Source organism: Phaethon aethereus, assembly GCF_964289735.1.
Source record: "Phaethon aethereus genome assembly, chromosome: 26".
Classification (NCBI taxonomy): domain Eukaryota; kingdom Metazoa; phylum Chordata; class Aves; order Phaethontiformes; family Phaethontidae; genus Phaethon; species Phaethon aethereus.
The window spans coordinates 4638045-4651838 of record NC_138602.1 but is presented as its reverse complement, the minus strand read 5'-3'; the positions used below and the strand labels follow the sequence as shown (position 1 = coordinate 4651838).

The window sequence follows — 13794 nt, the reverse complement described above, 5'->3', positions numbered from 1 at the left end:
AAATGATCTTTGACTGAGTGATCATCTAGGAAAACAGAGTCCCCTGGTCTCCAAACTATGACTCTGCTATCCCTATGGATAGCAGTCCAGGGCTGGAGTCCGAGCCAAGGCAATCAACTGCAGGCAAAAGTATCACTTAAATGTATACAGAATTATCCCAAGAAGACCCCAGGACCAGCCACACAGTACAACCTACTCCCGTGTTCCAGGAATTTTCCTCTCAGAAAACTCTGGGCTATGGCGCAGGTAGGGGCTGAGCTCATTTTGTCAGAGTATTTTTAGACTCCGGCTCACAGGAGAATCTGTTGATATCAACAAGTGTGAGTGGCAAGCACCAGCCCCTGAAAGGAAAAGAGCAATGACTGAATGAAGGGGGAAGAGAGAGAGAATCTTTATTTCCCTTCTGGCCTCTCCTTTGCCGGAGGAGGAAACATGCTCTTGAAAGACATTCTTCCAGGAGACTGATCCAGCCTGCCAGGAATGGCCCAAGCCAGCAGCATTGTACAGGAAGGAAAAATAATGGAGACGGTTTATCAGAGTGTCCCTTCTTCCCTCACCCACCTTCCCCATACTCTCCAACACTGATTTCAGGTCAGAAGTGTCCACATTAAAACACGTTTAGATCCCAGTATTCTTAAAGCAGCAGCAACGTCAGGGCAAGTCCAAGCCAAGTACGTCAGGCCACAGGATGTTCCTTCTCTTCCTTAGCATGCAGTTTTTTCTGCCGCTCCATCTTCTTCTGCAGTTTCCTCTTCAGCTGCAGTTCCTTTTTCTTCTGCAGTGTCTGCTGGACCTTCTCACGGTATTGCTTGTTTTTCTTCTTGATCTTGGCTAGCTCTGCCTTCCTTTTTGCCTCCAGATCTGGATCCTGCAATGGCAAATGCCAGGACATTAGTGACATGCCTAGGGACAGTGCCAGCTCCTTTGCCTTTCCTAGATGTCCACATTGCTTTCTAGCTTATGACCGAGCAGGCTGCAAAAGTCAGACGCTACTCCAATGTACTTTTTAGTATCAGTCACCCTGAGATAAAACTTCACCGCCCTAAAGGGGAGTGAGGCACACACACCACAGCAGTGAGGGAGGAACTGTCATTCCTTTTCCACGTCGATGCCATTATACCAGCTACTGCTCAAAGTAGTTTATATAGCAGCAGCTCTCACCTTCCCTTCAAGGATCATTTGTTTCCGCTTATTTATTTCTTTCTTCTCATCAAAATCCATTCCCTCCAGTTCCTGTCAAAGCAAAAATACAGCAGGGCAATTAGTAACCAAGCACGGAGTCTGACACGGAGGAAAGTACAGCTCTAAAAGGGTGAGCAGAACCTCATCAGTGCGCACACATTTGGTAGCCTGCAGACCTTCCCCCCAAACTACCAGCCTCGACACTGGGCAGCGTAAAAATGCTGCAAAAATGTGCAATAATAGAGCAAGGCTAGGGAACATAACTAAAATAACCCTCCACACGCACACATCAAAGCGCTCCCACTAGAAAAAGGAACAAAAATTCTTATTTACGTGCTCAAGTGCAAAGCTGCATATCTAGAGCAGCACGTTAGACCGCAACAAATCTCCTGGTTACACCCAGCTGCCCAAGATCTCCAGTCCTCTGAACAAAGGGTCTTCACATTTGCACACTTACTATTTCACATTCCCGCCTGGTGACGTTCACTTGGGTGAGGATATCAAGAACAAACCGCTCCTCCACGGAGAACTCCTGCAACTTCAGTTCTAAATCGGGGCGAGACATTTACAGACCATGGTTGGTTACAACATCCAGGGGCAGATTCTCAACGAGTAAAAAAACCCAGTATAGTTCCACTGATTATCAGTGGAATTCTTGTCATATGCTATGATCACTATGACTTCTTCAGGCCTACAACAAAGGATTAAATCCTCCCCTCTGCCTACAATTCCCCACAGCACAAGACCTTGCGTTAATTAGGTCTACTTCCTAAGAAAAGATGAGGTCTGAACCTATGCAGAACAATCTGTTCTTTTTGTCCACCTCAGCATACACAGTAGTAAGGGAGTAAGGAAGAAGCTGGCTGCTTTAATAAAAAGGTTAGAGAAGGAGTTTAACACACTGTTTCTCCTCCATTAAAAATAGCAGGAAGACAAAACACGTTCATGCCTGGCACACTCAACAGCAGAATCAAAGCCACCAGACATTCAAGGGCTCCCACTCTTCTCCAAGCCTTAGCCACACAGGGAAGAAAAACCATTTTATGCTGATGCTCTGGATCATACATTCTGCGGTGACAAAATCGGTGCTGCAAGTACCACAAGCACAAAGGAACATACACAATTCCACACATTAGCAGCGCAAACAGTGCTCTACTTACTGATTTCCTCCTCAATAGCATGTACGAGATGGATGTCATACTGCGTCACCAGTGTAATAGCTATTCCTTTCCGACCTGGATGATAAAAACGCAGTGATAAGAGGAATCTTGGCAAGCAGAAGGAGATGAAGCCTAGCCCATGCCAAATTCCATCCATCCCCATGAGTCAGCCTAGCACATTATGGCGATGGGGTGCTCCGAGGGGTCTTTATTTGCTCTGAAAATTCAGTTAACTGTTGGCGCAGATCAGACACAAGTCAGGGTGAGCCATCATTGCAATTTTAAGGCAGGATACCGAGTCAGTGATCTGAGTAGAATCTGGCACTGACTGAAAAGGCTGCACTGCAGCTGCTGTGAAGCCTCCTCGCACCCATTCAGGGCTCAGCCCCAGCACGGGGTTCCCAGTTTAGCCAGCAGATGGCACGTGCTTTTCCCTGCTCACCTGCACGGGCTGTCCGGCCAACCCGGTGAATGTAGATTTTTGGCAGGCCAGGAGTGTTGTGATTGATGACAACTTGTACTGTAGGAATGTCCAAACCTCTGGAATGCAGGGAAAGAGAACAGAAGTTGAGAAACACTTTTAATATATGCAGTTTAAGTTCCTGTCCTCTGCTTTCTCCAAGAGCCCTGTATTCTCATGAATATAGTCTTTATTGGATTGGGCTGATTCTAGGACAAACTCTCCTCATGCAACTCTCCAACAGTCACAAACTGCAATGCCGCCTTGTAGCCCGCCACTCCCTTCTAGACCCAGGGAACACACTAAGCCTCACAGAAATCATTCTCCTGCTAGAACACACACCTGCTACAGCAAAACAAGCCAGGATCAGAGCTGCGTCACACAAAAGCAGGCTCCAAAACACAGCTCAGAGATGTTCTACAGTGGAAGTGAACAACCTTGTCCTCAACTCTGGGGAATTTAAAGCTCTCTTTTTGCTAAACCCAGCCTAATGTCCACAGTACTTCTGGTGCTTAGAAAGCAGGTTTAAGACCTTTGGCAACAGAGACCGCATTGTTCCCTTACCTGGCAGCAACATCAGTGGCAATGAGAATCTTAGAGATACTGGACTTGAACTTTGCTAAAGCTGCAAATCGCTGCCGCTGTGAAGAGAAAAGTCTGTATGAGAAATGTGGTGATCCACAGGAGCTGTAGGTCTTGGAGAGATGTCTAGCTCAGGGATGAAGCTGGAAGCATCCAGCTCCCTAATGGGTCCTGTCACTCACCTGTTTCATCATGGAATGCAGAGCTATAGAAGGAAAATTGTATTTCCTAAGCATCATGTTCAAGACCTGGCAGTCCCTTGAAGAAAAAAAAAATAAATCAGAATGTAACAGGGAAATGTAAAGCTGATGGATCAGGACAGAGCTGGGGCTCCTCAAGAAGCCCTCACGCTACAATTGCCACAACGCAGTGAGTTCCTGAAGCGCTCCAAGAGGCAGGAACACAACACCCTCTCCACACCCGCTCACCCCAGAGAGAGTGACTGGATTCCCACTTGCACTCAGGGGAATGCACCAGCTCCATGGCTCAGTCCCAGCCACTTGAACCACTCGAAGGAAGGGAACAGTACAGGGGAGCACACAGTGCTACTTTCCCCGTCCCTTTTCCAGTATCCATCAGCAGGCGGAAAGGAAGATGCAGGGAGGTAAAGCAGCTTGACCTTCTGGCGTGCTACATTTCTGGGTCGCCCTTCAGCCTCAGACTGCTCAGAAAAAAAGATGTTTATCTACCAAGTTTCAGAATAGACTAAGGAAGCAAATACCATCCCAGCCTAACACCCAATACAGTGGGAATTTGCAATCTGAACTAGAAATATAAAGACATGCCTATTGCATTAAGAGTAAAGAACAGGAAGAACAACGCTACTCACTTGCAGGTTTTGGTAAAGATAATAATAGACCAGTCTTCGTGCTCGTCCTGGAAGGTCTGGATTAAATGGACAAGGTACGCATCCTTGACTGCTTCAGGTACAAGCAAGTAGCGTTGGTCCAATTCATCCACTGTCCGCACCCTGCCGGGAGAGGAAGGCAAAGCACCGAGAAGCATCGGTTTGGCAAGTGAAGATGGAACACAAGGGAGATGAAAGACAATAAGGAGACAAGATAACACAGAGGAAACGGGATTCTTCATCCGCTCAGTAGAGTGGATGAAGACTTACTCGGACACAGCTTCCCAGAAGAACGGTCTGTTTGCAGCCAGGCTCTTCAGCTCATTCAGCGTATCGGTTAGTGTGGCACTGAACAGCAATGTTTGTCTGCGTGCTGGAACAGCCTCCAGAATCACCTCCAGGTCCGCGGTGAAGTCAGCACAGCCCTGCTCCAACAACCGGTCAGCTTCATCCAAAACCTAGGCACAGCCGAAAATAAGAGAGATCATCTGCACGCATACCTACAAAGCTAGAAATCTCAAAAGCATAAGAAGAAACTCTTGGCAAACTCCCTTACCAAAAACTTTAGCTTTTTAAGGCTGAAAGTGTTGGAACTACGGAGGTGATCTGCCAGCCTACCGGGCGTAGCGATGACAACGTGGGGTTTACGGGAGAGCTCCAGTGCCTGCGCCACCATGTCTGCAACAAGAATCACAGAGCTGAGTGACAGGCAGCTGAAGACAAACCCTAAAATCGTTTGGTCTGTAAGGCTGGAAAATGTCACTCTCCTTATTCCCACCGGCCTCTGCTGCCTCGGGCACTGGGTAACAGCTCTTCAGCATGAAGAGAACAAACCACGCGGAAAAAACCAGCACCTCCCCGGGTGCTCTGCTCTTTCCCAACCCAACCGGGGCCGGAGGAGCTGGGCGGGGGCTCCAACCCCCATACAGCGACACTCACCCAGGCCGCCCACCACCACGCAGTCCTTCAGGCCGAGGGGCTTCCCCAGGACACGGAACTGCTCGGCAATCTGGTACGCCAGCTCCCTGCCGGGTACAACAGAGCTGAAGCGGGGCCAGCCGCCGCGACGGTGGGGCCTTCCGGGGCCGGCTCGCCCGGTCCGGGACCTCCCGGGGCCGCTCCGTACCTCGTGGGCGTCAGCACCAGGCAGAAGATGCCGAAGGGGTCCTCAGAGAGCACCTGCAGCACAGGCAGCACGAAGGCCGCTGTCTTCCCACTGCCCGTCTTGGCGCAGCCCAGACAGTCGCGACCTGCGAGGGAGGCGGAAGGACGGGGACCGTGAGCGACCGTTAACCGCGATTACCGGGAGCAGGACGGGAGAGGGCGCACTCACCCTGCAGCACGGGCGGGATGCAGGCGGCCTGCACGGGCGTGGGCCGGCTCAGCCCCACCTGCCGTGCCTGCTCCGCCAGCCACGGCGCCAGCCCCAGCGCGCGGAACTCCGCCATGGCCGTGCCCGTCTGCACCCGATGCTTCCGGCCTTACGTCACCAGGCGCGCTGACCTCCTCTCACTGGCTTCCTCCAGCTGACCGTCTCCCAGACTGCTTTGCACGGAGATACTTCCGGCGCTTTTGTGACGTTTCCTCTCGTTGCGTGCCTATTGGCTAGGGCTAGAGGTCTCTATGGAGACTGCGGCTCCCGGCAGCCGCCGCGGCTTAGCTGCTACCGGAGACGTGTCTGAGGCGGGGAAATGGCGGCCGGGGCGGGTGCGGGCTCCGCTAGTCAGGGAAATGACGCTGACGAGCTCTTCGACGTGAAGAACAGCTTCTACATCGGGGCTTACCAGGCCGCCATCAACGAGGCACAGCGGGTCAAGGTAGCGGCGGTTCAGAGTGGGACCAGGTTGTCCCTTGACCCGCGGGTCAGCGCCTCTCCCCGGGAGCTGCCTCCCCTCGGCCGCCCAGGCGCCTCAAGGCGCGAGCCTGGGGCTCTCCGAGTGCCCTTCGTGCCTGCCCGCCGCGTCCCAGGCTGTTTTCAGTGCTCCCCGCTGCTTTGCTGTAGCAGGGTGACACTGGGGAGGGAGTGGGGGGCTCCTGTGGGCACCGAGGATGTCTGTGTGTGTGTTGTTTCTCTGGGGGAGTCTCGTGTGGAGTTGTGTTGTTGCTGGGTTGGGTTATGGCTGCAGGGGTCCCTGAGAGATCTTGTTGTTTCTTGTCATCCCTTCAGCCGTCTAATCCGGAGAAGGAAGTGGAGAGGGATGTTTTCTTATTCCGATCCTACGTCGCCCAGGTGAGGTTGCAAGTGCTGCATTTGCAGCAGCATAACCTGACTGCAGGGCTGGAGCTGGGGAGGCTGTGAATCCGAGTCCTGTGAATACAGCGTTATATAGTTTGGTAATAACTCCTCCTTCAGCACAGGAACATAATGCATTCCCTGCCAGTAATGCAATTGGGAATGCAATGCATTGTGTGTAGGGTCAGGATGACCTGATGGGACCTCTCTGAGAGGTACTGTTTTATCTTTAAAATGGCATATGGGCAAATTATCCTCTTTGGATTTATGAAATTTGGCCACGTTCGTATAGTATGACGTGAGATATGTAGTAGAAATTTGCTGTTCTTGGTTGTTGTTGCTGTTGTTCTAACTGAGGTTTTGTGAAGAAAGCAATTATTCTTGTGTTCTGAAAAATTTGTAAGTCTCAGACTTTTCTTCGTTGCCTTTCATAGAGAAAATATGGTGTTGTCCTAGATGAAATTAAAGCCAATGCTAGTCCTGAGCTCCAAGCAGTGAGGATGTTTGCAGAATATCTTTCAAATGAGAGTCAAAGGTAAGTCTGATAGTAAGTTGGGAATCAAGCCTTGTCCTACAGGGAGTACGTTTCCATGTGGAAAGTTTCATGTAGAAGTGTGGTCTTTCTTGTGATTTTTGGTGGTTTTGCAGTGAATCTCAAAAAAGCAGAATTATGTGTGGGCTGGATCTTTTTGTCTTGCTTAGTAACTAAATGGTCCCAAATTCTCACCCTTGCTTTTCATAGGGATGCAATTGTTGCTGATTTGGACAAGAAAATGGCAAAAAGTGTCGATATAACCAATACTACTTTCCTGCTGATGGCTGCTTCCATCTATTTCCACGACAAAAATCCTGATGCGGCTCTGCGTACCCTGCATCAAGGAGAGAGCTTGGAATGGTAAGCGTGACTCACCTTGGCATCACAGAGGTGTGTGCTAGCAACGCCGCTCTGTTGTCTAGGGAGAGGTGCCGTAGAAATCGCTGAGGTCTGGCTTATCTCTAAAAAGCTTTGAAACCATTGAGAAACTGCTTTTGAGGTTTGCCGCCTTAGTAGTAAGTGATTTGGTGCTCGTCCTACAATATCCAGTCTATTGCTCCCTTGTGAAACTTAAGAACCCGATTTATCGATTTGTGTGTGTTCAGAATTGCTGAAATGAGCATTTTGTCAATACAGCAAAGGAGCACTTGGGAGCTAGGAGCAAGCTTCCCCGTTTGGCTCTGAGAACCACCCGCTCTGTTAGCTCTCTGCAGCAAGGAGGCTTGTCCCTGGGGTCTGGCAGTATGTCTCTCTGCTAAGCAGTAAGCTCCCAGGCAAAGCGTAAAGCCTGCAGTTGTGAAAATTGCTTTGCTCTTGTTCGTTGCAGCATGGCCATGATGATACAGATTCTTCTGAAGCTCGACAGGCTTGATCTGGCTCGGTAAGTCTGTGTCCCTTTGGTTCTTAATGCTGTTCTTGTGGGGTGGGCCCTGATGAGAGAATTTTCATCGCCCAGCCTCCCCCAAAGTGCAGTATTTTAACACCTGCAGTGGAACCTGTGTGTAGGTAAGGGTGCGCTGCAAAAGGTTTTTATTCTTCAGATCGCAAAAGCTGTGGAGGTAGTAGAGCTGGGTACAGCTAACGGAAGAGATGGACCTCTAGGTTTAGTCTTACCTTCAGCAGAATGTGGTTTGAATCTCTAGTCTTGGGTTTCTAACTTCCCATAGGGAAGTAAAACAGGGACGTCTTTCACAGACTGTATCAGTAAAATAATGAGAGGTGTTTGTGCCATGTTACTGCTTTGCTGTGGCTGTTGTGCTATAGCGATGAAAGAGCTGAGAGAAGAAACTACAACCTTTTGTTTCTATCTTGAAGAAGTTGCCTTGTCTTTCTGTTATGTGACTCCCACTTTTGCTTCTGCAGCAAGGAACTTAAGAAGATGCAGGAGCAAGACGAGGATGCAACTCTTACTCAGCTGGCAACTGCCTGGGTGAACCTGGCCATAGTGAGTGTCTTGAATGGGGATCCCTAGCCTACAACATCTGAGAAACACCACTACATATCTTGTTCTGATTGCTCTTTTCACATCATGCCTTCAGAAAAGTATGCAGGTTTTTTGTTGGTTTTGTCCCCCCACCCCACCCCCCTCCTTCAAGTACGCAGAAAATATTGGTAGCTGGCTTCACAAACTAACTGGCTGTTTTGATTGCCAGTCTTTCATCTGTGCTCCTTAGCCTTCAACTCACACAAGGAAGAGCTAAAACATGCTTAAATAATTCACAAAACATTATAATATAAAATGGAAAGCCACAGGGTTACCAGTATTCAGACCTTGCAATTAAACTCCAAGAAGAAAGTGTAATTCTTTGCTTAGAGCAGACTGTCTTTAAGCGTGTTTGTGAATCAGACAGAAATATACACTGCTTGGCAGTCCAGCTATTCAGGTGATTGAACATAAGTAGTCTCCTAAAATTCAGTGAAGTGCAAGGCTGTGCATGCCATAACCTGTTATATTATTAAGGCACGTCTTTTTAGCATTCACTCGGTTTTGTTCCAAAATCTCTCATACATAGCTCTTGCCTTATAATAGTGTGCAGCTAGATTTTCCTTAAGGTCTTTGTTCCACAAGGGATCCCACCTCTAATTGGTGGAAGCTGCTGCATGTGGAACCTTTCTGAAGCTGGAGCTTTTTGAAAAGCCAGGTGTCCCTACCTGTGTTTGATTATAAAAATCTCATTTTGTAATCCTTTATTACATAAAACATCTGAAGTGGTTCTTTTGAAGTGTTTTTTTGTTTTTGAATGGAAGCCTGGATTTTTTTATAATTTAAATGGTTCTTAATATTTCGTATTTCTGCATTTCTTTCATCTATGGTCTGACAGTGATCTGTTGTGGTACAGGAGATCACATGAATGCCAACAGCTGTTAGCATTGGTTCTTAACGCATTTCATACCTGTGCTTTATAACCCTAGAAATGAAATTTGTGCCTAGTCCTTCAACCATGGCAAGAATGTACAGGCTTCTTAGCAACATGTAATGAAACTGCGGGTGTTTATCTTCTCCCTTTGCAGGGTGGTGAGAAGTTACAAGATGCCTATTACATCTTCCAAGAGATGGCAGACAAATGCTCCTCCACCCTCCTCCTACTTAACGGGCAAGCAGCCTGCTATATGGCTCAGGGCAAGTGGGATGATGCAGAGGGAGTACTTCAAGAGGCACTGGACAAGGTACTTTCTATTTTTGCCAGGCAGATTTGCTCTCAGGGCGATATAGAGTAAAACAGAAAGGATTTTCACTGTTAAACTTCATGAAAATACCAAGATATTGATATATACCACTAAGGGTGGTTGCTGTTAATACCTACCTTTTCTTCTACTTTATCTTTTCTAGTAAAGTGAGCTATAGGTTTGGCAGAACTTGTTCTTGCAGAGCTGTGGTGGTTGTTACACTTAGTCACGATAGAGGTAAGTCAGATAGAACAATCACGTGATCTTGTTTTCAGGACAGCGGCCATCCTGAAACCCTGATCAACTTTGTTGTCCTGTCACAGCACTTGGGCAAACCACCAGAGGTGAGGCTTGTTTTATTCTACTCAGCAAGCAGAAACGATCAACGTGTTCCTGCTGCTGAGGACAAGCTCTGTGTTCCTAGTGCATGTGATAACTTTGCTCGGATTTTGCAGTTTTATATGTTCTCATCAGGATTGGCAATACCAAAACAGAATAGTTCTGGGGTGCAGGGAACTCGCATGTTCAATAAAGTGTTTGTGGAAATACAGATGTTGTAGACAATGGTCTATACTGGAGAGGAAGGCCTGGACAGAAAAAGAAATCTCTTGAGGTCTGAGTTCAATTCTCACTGGTTGTTTTCTTGAAACCACTAATTAAGGTCTAATTTTTAAGTGCAGAGTGTGCACAGGTCTTGCTGGTTTTAATTTGGGCTGCTGACATTCAGGACTCTGAGAAAATCAGGCCTTTACTCACTGTAAACAAATACATTGAAGTGTGATGTTTTAAACTCTTGGCTTCTCCTCATGTTACCTCAATATTTAAACTTCTCTATCTCATCCCAACAGGTTACGAATCGCTATTTGTCACAGTTGAAAGATGCACATAAAAATCATCCGTTCATAAAGGAGTATCAGGCAAAGGTACTAATTACTTCCTACTGTAAAAGTGAATTTACCGTGCCTGTGTCTGATGGGGCGAGTGGATTCTTTACCAGCAGATATGACTGCAGTTCTGAGGGCGCAGGTCCATGCTCTCTGTCACATCGCTTACCAGAAAATTTTCAAGCCCTTGTGCAGGATGTTGGGAAATACAAGCCAGGTGTTAAAGGAGTGATGTACCTGAACCTGGTAACATCCTGAAAGAATATCTCTGAAATACAGGTTCTTAATCGGAGTCAGAAGTTTGTTACCATCAAACGTTACGCTTAAATAGAGGAAACATCCTTCTGGAAGAGAGAATTTGGGGAGGGGGAAAGAAGGATAAAGGTGATAGCGAAGGGAAAGTGGAACAAACTGAAAAAAATTGAGAACTGATATAGGTGATCTTGCTTCTTAGAATTCCTTTTGCCTTAGTGAGCTGTGATAGCAGTGTTCTTTTCAGCTAATGCAGGTTTTATTAAATTATCAGTAAAGTTCAAGATTTGTTCATTTTGTTTCATTTTTGTTTCTGATTTGAAGGAGAATGACTTTGACCGGCTAGCCATGCAGTATGCCCCCAGCGCATGAGGAGAGGGGAACGAGGCTGCGGACCTGCTCTGTGGTACCTTGGGAACTGGGGTCGGTACGCAAAGCCTCTCTGGTAACATGGAAAAATGCCCTCTGCAAGTCGGTCTGGCTTAACTCACTGTGGCAGGGTCTTGCAATCCAGCAAGCCGGTGCTAAACCTGTATATAACATGTAGCTACTTGAATTCAGTAGCTGAAAAGCCTGTGTTCTGGCTTACCTGGGTCCTGAACTCTGTTTAAAATACAGTGCGAATCAAGAGTATGCAACACTGTACCTTAAACATTCCTAATAAAGCCTTTTCTGGATCTGTGTGCCCCTTAATTTCTGGAGTTCAAGCAATTCCACTCTGGGACTGAGCCCTGTCATCTCTACCAAGGGTACTCTGTGGGAAGAGTGTGAACGTTAATTTTAAGCATCTGCATTCAGTACATGGGTGAATCCTGAGTTACGGATCTTCTTTCAGTCTGACTGATGACTCCCATTAACTTCAGCACCCTCTGGAAGAAGCATACACAGCTGTAGGGGTTACTGCTGGTGAGAGGGAAGGCTTCCCCAAAATAAAAATAATCCGATTGTAATAGGCTCAGCCTTAATCTTAAGTTGGTAAAATGCAGTAGCTCATGTCCTGGAGCCAGGAAAGTACATCCTGCAGTACGTGTGGAAGCACACTTGTCACCAGTCCCTTCTGAAAGTATGGTGGTGGTTGAACCTGACATGTCATGGAACGTAACGTGATCCAACACTATGCGATTATGCTTTCTGTAGCCTGGGACTCCCATGTAGCATTTTGGACTACCGTATGTGTTGAGCGATTGTGTTATATCAGAGATGCAGAGAGCAGATGTCCAAGTGGAACCCTCAGCTGGGACCTCCTGCACTCCAATATTCGAATTATCTTTTGGGTTGTGTTTGGGGAGGGGGAGAAGAGGGGTTTCTACTACATTGTAAATGTGTCTAACTGGCGTTTCCTTTGTGCCCACCTCGGCCGCGGTTGCTGTGAAAGGGCTCGTTGTCTCTTTCCTTGGCTTGTTTAGCGAGCAGCTATTTTCAATGAGGGGTTATTCATGGTCCAGTCTTGAATGAATGTTTCCTTTGTGGAGCTGTCTGAAGGAGATGTGAAAGAGGCTTGTGTGTTCAGGGCAGCCATTACCCACTTGATGGGCCATGATAAATTGACTTAAAAATGTAAACAATAAAAGCAAGTGGCATAGTAGGAGCCAGTGCTGTCAATGTGGGAATAGGGGAACATGTTGTTCGGACCTCCGTGAGGAAGGAGTTTGTGTTTTCTCATTGCTGCCCCAGACCAATTAGAGAGGTTCCAAGAGAACTTGAAGGCCGAATGGCTGCGGTCAGAGGAATGACTTTAACTGCGATAAAACTCATTTATATTTTGTCTTTTTCTTTCCGTATCAAGCTGGTTCATGTTGCAGTTCCATGAGTGCCTGTGATGATGATGACTATTCTCCATCTCTAGTAGTAAGGATCCCACAGCTGCATTTTAGCCCACAGTTTTGGTGCATTAGGACACAACTGAACTCCATTCACTCCTCCATGGCTGAAACCAAATACTGCTGTGCTGCTCCAGCCTTTAGTCTGAGGTTCCTGTTGTGCCTTACCATGAGACAATTTAAGTGTTGGCATTTTAGGAAAATCTTCACCTTAAACTCATGCTTCTCCTAGCGAGCCAAATATCTGACTGTCTGTACATGACTCTGGGTGTATCGCTTTTAATTTTAAACATATATGTAATAAGATTTCTGTTCTAGGGATCAGCAGCTAGGCAGAGTGCAAGCTGCCTGCTTTCTGGAGGAGGCATTCAGTCAAGGCTTTCACCGGGGGTGACTTTTTGGGAGTGACTGTTTTGCATTTTTCAGGTGCATCTCATTATTCCAGAGCCTTCGTAACTGCAACAAGTGCCGAAGTTCAGCTGTGGTGCTAGTGTGGAAACACCTGATCGCTTTCCACTGAAGTGCTCTGTGAGGCGGGGATGAATCTTCTGCTACTTGGAGGCTTTTGCTGAGAGGTATGGAAAAGAGAAAGATCTGGAGAAATGGTTCTCTTTTAACATTTGTTTCATTTGATAGGCAAAGGGTGAATGTTTAGTCGGGCATTTTGAACACGGAGGGCTGTAGGAGCTCTGTGTCGGGTGACGTTGCCAGGGCAGCTGCGGGTAACTTCCAGCCCCCACGGCTACCCGGAGAGTGCCCCTTGGCACACGCGGCAATTTTCCACTGTTAAATCATAAGTTGTCGTCTCCTGAGACTGAAATACTGGTATTTGTCTCCGGTTCTTGCTGCTGGAGTGACTCCAGCTTATTGTCGCGGCTCATCGTCCAAGAGAGCAGTCACACTGTTGATTTTGTGTGTAAGAAACTGTGATATTAATTTCATTGAGGGAATATCTGTCCTGATTAACAGCCCTCTAATGAGCCACTGCTCTGCTCCGTGCTGATTAACAAGCACCTTAACGAGCCGCCGCTCCCCGCCGGGCTCTCTGCCCTGGCCCCCGCGGCGGCGAGCCGAGCCCGAAGGGGCCGGGCCGTGCGTGGCGTGGCGTGGGGAGGGGGAGGCCGAGGGCGGCTCTTAGGGCCCGGTACCGGCGGGGAGGCGAGTCCCGTCCG

At 47.8% G+C, this 13794-nt stretch overlaps 2 protein-coding genes across 2 annotated transcripts; one reads left to right on the top strand and one right to left on the bottom strand.

The window, feature by feature from the left end:
• Positions 1-383: 383 nt before the first annotated feature.
• On the bottom strand, positions 384-5679 carry DDX49 (DEAD-box helicase 49; the record flags this gene model as incomplete). The annotated part of the gene is made up of 13 exons (XM_082010797.1): positions 384-868; positions 1162-1233; positions 1640-1728; positions 2343-2417; positions 2785-2882; positions 3367-3443; positions 3567-3642; positions 4214-4354; positions 4502-4689; positions 4788-4909; positions 5171-5256; positions 5358-5481; positions 5565-5679. 13 exons carry the CDS (start codon positions 5677-5679, stop codon positions 677-679), a joined length of 1455 nt encoding a protein of 484 aa, XP_081866923.1. The 3' UTR covers positions 384-676.
• Positions 5680-5922: 243 nt separating this feature from the next.
• On the top strand, positions 5923-11174 carry COPE (COPI coat complex subunit epsilon; the record flags this gene model as incomplete). The annotated part of the gene is made up of 10 exons (XM_082011131.1): positions 5923-6048; positions 6399-6461; positions 6899-6999; positions 7207-7359; positions 7826-7879; positions 8362-8443; positions 9511-9666; positions 9942-10010; positions 10515-10589; positions 11127-11174. 10 exons carry the CDS (start codon positions 5923-5925, stop codon positions 11172-11174), a joined length of 927 nt encoding a protein of 308 aa, XP_081867257.1.
• Between the last annotated feature and the right edge of the window lie 2620 nt (positions 11175-13794).